Consider the following 3465-nt stretch of genomic DNA (forward strand, 5'->3'; position numbering starts at 1 on the left):
GCAGGCTCAGTAGTTGTGGCGCATGGGCTTAGTAGTTCCGCTGCATGGCTGAATCTCTCAGCTTCAGTTTCCACAGTGGTGGAGTGGGGGTACTAATACTACCACCCTCGGAGGGGTGTTGTTAGCACCCAGTGGAATAACGAAATCCTTAGGGGGGACACCCAACATCTAGTACCGTTCTATACAGTGGCAACAGTTATAATAATGCTGAGGTTAGTTTTCTGATCCCCAGTTTCCAGAGGAGGAAATTGAAGTTCAGAGAGGGTAAGTAAACTGCCTGAGGTCACATAGTTTAGCGGTGGTGAAAACTCCAATCTCCAAGACTTCAGGGCTAAGTATCCTTTGCTCTACCCATGGGGGAATCTAAGGAGGCAAAAAATGTCTGAAACGTCAAGACTTTTTGATTTTCATTAATTGGGTGAAGAAAACTAGGTTTTTGTAAAAGATCTATGCCATGGCTGTCCCCTCAGGCCTCAGCCACGTAAATGTAATCACCCACCTTTCTGAGTCAAAAAGGGGCAATGTTTAATGCTTTCTGCTGGTGTCCTGACCCCAGGACACCCAGGTGACCTTCCCCTCTGCTCTGTGCTTTCCCAGCTGCTGCAGATGTTCTATCGGCAACAAGATGAGATCCGAAGGCTCCGGGAGCTGGTGACCCAGCGTGAGGTCCAGGCCAAACAATTGGAACTGGAGATCAAAAACTTGCGGATGGGCTCAGAGAGGCTCTGAGCAGGGTCCTCTGCCCTCCTCGCCCTCAGGGACACCACTCGGCTCACGGGGAGGTCCGGAACCAAACCACAGGTCCCCCGAGAACAGCCACTATTTCTGTATTTTTTACCAGAGATGAAACTCTTGGTCGCGGAAAGATTCCAGTGGGACCTGGTGCCGATTTTCTATTTGCCTTCTTGAAACAACAGTGTCTGAATTGACTCTTTTTAGATGATACCTTGCCTTCTGTTTAATTGTTTTGAAGGGTCCACAGTAACTTCTCAAGGGGAAGAACATTGTAGAAAGTTAGAGCTGGAAGGTCCTAGGTGGTGAACCTTCCTGTGGTTTTCAAACTGTGGTCCATAGCAAGGGGGGAAGGCTAAGTCAGGAGGGCTGTGCCCGCCCCCGCCTCCATTCCTACCAGTCAGCTCCCCTTCTTTCTGTTTTATATATTAGCTTCTATGGAATACATAATTCTGCTACTAAAAAAATATTAGAAGTTTGAAAACCAGTGACGTGGCCCAACTTCCTTATTTTACAGGTGAAGAAACTGAGGCCCAGAGAGAGGCAAGTAATCAAGGTCCCCAGAGAGTTCATGGCCGGGCTGGGCTGAGCTCCTGGTCTCCTGGGTCTGCCTTTCTGCGGTTTATGATGCAGCAGATGTGCAGTTCTCAGCCCACAAGGCAGGAATCTGTTGGTTCTGGCCTCAGCTGTGCCCCTGAGTTGCTCAGTGACCTCTTGCAAATCATTACCTCTCTGGTCTCACTTTCTCCATCTGAACAAGGGGGACCCTGGAATGCACTGCCCTCTATAGGATCTGCCACCTGAGATAAGAAACCTTGGCCTTGACCTAAGGAAAACTACTTGTAGGGTGATGATCTGGGTTTGCTGCAGGAACTCCAAAGACGTTGACAAAGAGGCAGAGGAAGTTTAACTTCAGGGAAGTAAGTCAGGGTTCAGCCTAATTGTAGAACACAGACGGGAGGCCATCCTCTCTCTCTTCAACCAGAATCAGCTGAATATGGGCAGACACTATCCCTTATGTGGGGATGCAGACAGCAGAGTGGTGCCCATGGCTACTGACTGCCACCACCAAAGCCCTGAGGTCGCAGAGCCTGCCTCCTCCAGGATGATGTAGGCAGATTTCAGCCCAAAGTAATAGAAGAGGTCCCCAGGAGGTAGGGAGACCCAGCCTGGAAGTGTGCCGGCAGAGCCCCATGGCTGCCCAGCCATGAGGGTTTCTGGAGAAGGATGACTGTACTAGGCAAGGAAGCGGGACCAGATGGCCCTGACTTCCCTTGCAGCCTGAGAGTTTTTCTGTGTCCCTCCTTTGTGAATCTGTATTCTGAGCCCTTTAAGGTTCTCTCCTTCTCAGTGGTCAGTACAACAACCCAGCTAGAGACGGGGAATGTTGGAAGTTAAATGTGCCCCTCTTTACCAAGGCTATGCAGACGATGAGTTTGTCCATTGCACAGGGCGATCCTGGAGCTAAGATGGGAACTGCAGGAGGCCACCTAGCCTGGTAGGTTTCAACCCAGGCTAGAATCCCCTTAGAATCCCCTTAGAATCCCCTTGGGAGCCTTCAGGAAATACAGATACCCAGGCCCAACCTCAGACCAACTGGAGCCGAATCTCCAGAGTAGGGCCTGACCTTGTGTATGTTTTTATAAGTTCCCAGGTAATTCTGCAATACAGAGAGGACAGAGACCCGCTGGGCTAGTCCCTCTGTACCTATTTGCAGTAAAGATGAGGACAGTGAGTGCAGACAGGATCTGGGACTTCAACCCTGTCTTCTAAGTCCATGCTAGAAACTCCTAAAAAAAGTCAAGAAGCATTGTCCTGGGTGTCTCTGGGACCCAGACTGCAGCACAGTGAGGGCTCTGTGCTCCCGACTGCCCCCTCCCCGAGCCATGGCTGCGTCCCCTTGTTTGCCCACACACACCAGGTGCCCATGTTCCTTGTCGGGTTTACTCAGTCACTGGGGCCTGCCAAGCTTGCCAAAGGCCAAATCCCAGGCATTGTCAGGGGAGCAGAGCTCCACTGGATGGGGTTACCTTTCCCACCTCATTTGCGGCCAGCATGTCACAGTTTACAAAGCACTCCCACCCTCAATCACTGACACATTCTACTCTAATACGGGTCAGCTAGGTGTTATTATCCCCAAGTTCAGAAGAGAAGACCTAACCTCAGAGAATGAAGAATCATCAAGCCCAAAAGGCACTGGCTGCAAGGCATGGAGGTGGGGCCAGTCTGGAGAGCTTCCCACATGCCTCCTCGACACAGAGACATCCCTTCCTTCTCAAGCTTTCCCCACCCCTGAGGGACCCAGACCTCGTGCTTAAAAACAATACGAAGGCATCCATGAACAAACTTCTTTCTCCTTCTTTTTTTTTTTTTTTACATCTACAATAAATTATTTAAATTATTTCACAGCAAGGGAGAGGGATAGGTAATTTTTATCAGATATTTTTTTAAGACATTTTTTAAAATTACATTTTTGTTCTTGACTGATGAAGTGGAACTCGCCCAGCATTTGCAGGGCCTTCAAGCTCAGGGCAAGCGGAATGTGTACTCATCTCCTTACTCCATACCCTAGGAACCCCCTGACTGTTGACTCAGGAACTTTCTGAGAATGAAGACAGCACTGGGAGATGAGCTTTGGGGTGTATCCACCTTAGCTCTACAGTCATTGAGATTGTATCATAGAGGGAAGCAGGAAGTCAGAAATCAATCTATGCTTTTCATATGAAACCGTGC

At 49.4% G+C, this 3465-nt stretch overlaps 1 protein-coding gene across 1 annotated transcript in view; it reads left to right on the forward strand.

Moving 5' to 3' along the window:
- CORO2A (coronin 2A) overlaps positions 1 to 1209 on the forward strand; it is a 56455-nt gene extending 55246 nt beyond the window's left edge. The window contains 2 exon segments of the mRNA XM_082656955.1: positions 509 to 517; positions 519 to 1209. Of these exon segments, the coding sequence (XP_082513081.1) occupies positions 509 to 517; positions 519 to 729 (220 nt within the window). The 3' untranslated portion in view covers positions 730 to 1209.
- The last annotated feature ends 2256 nt before the right edge of the window (positions 1210 to 3465 follow it).

This window comes from Grampus griseus (genome assembly GCF_964374135.1).
Source record: "Grampus griseus genome assembly, chromosome: 6".
Lineage (NCBI taxonomy): Eukaryota > Metazoa > Chordata > Mammalia > Artiodactyla > Delphinidae > Grampus > Grampus griseus.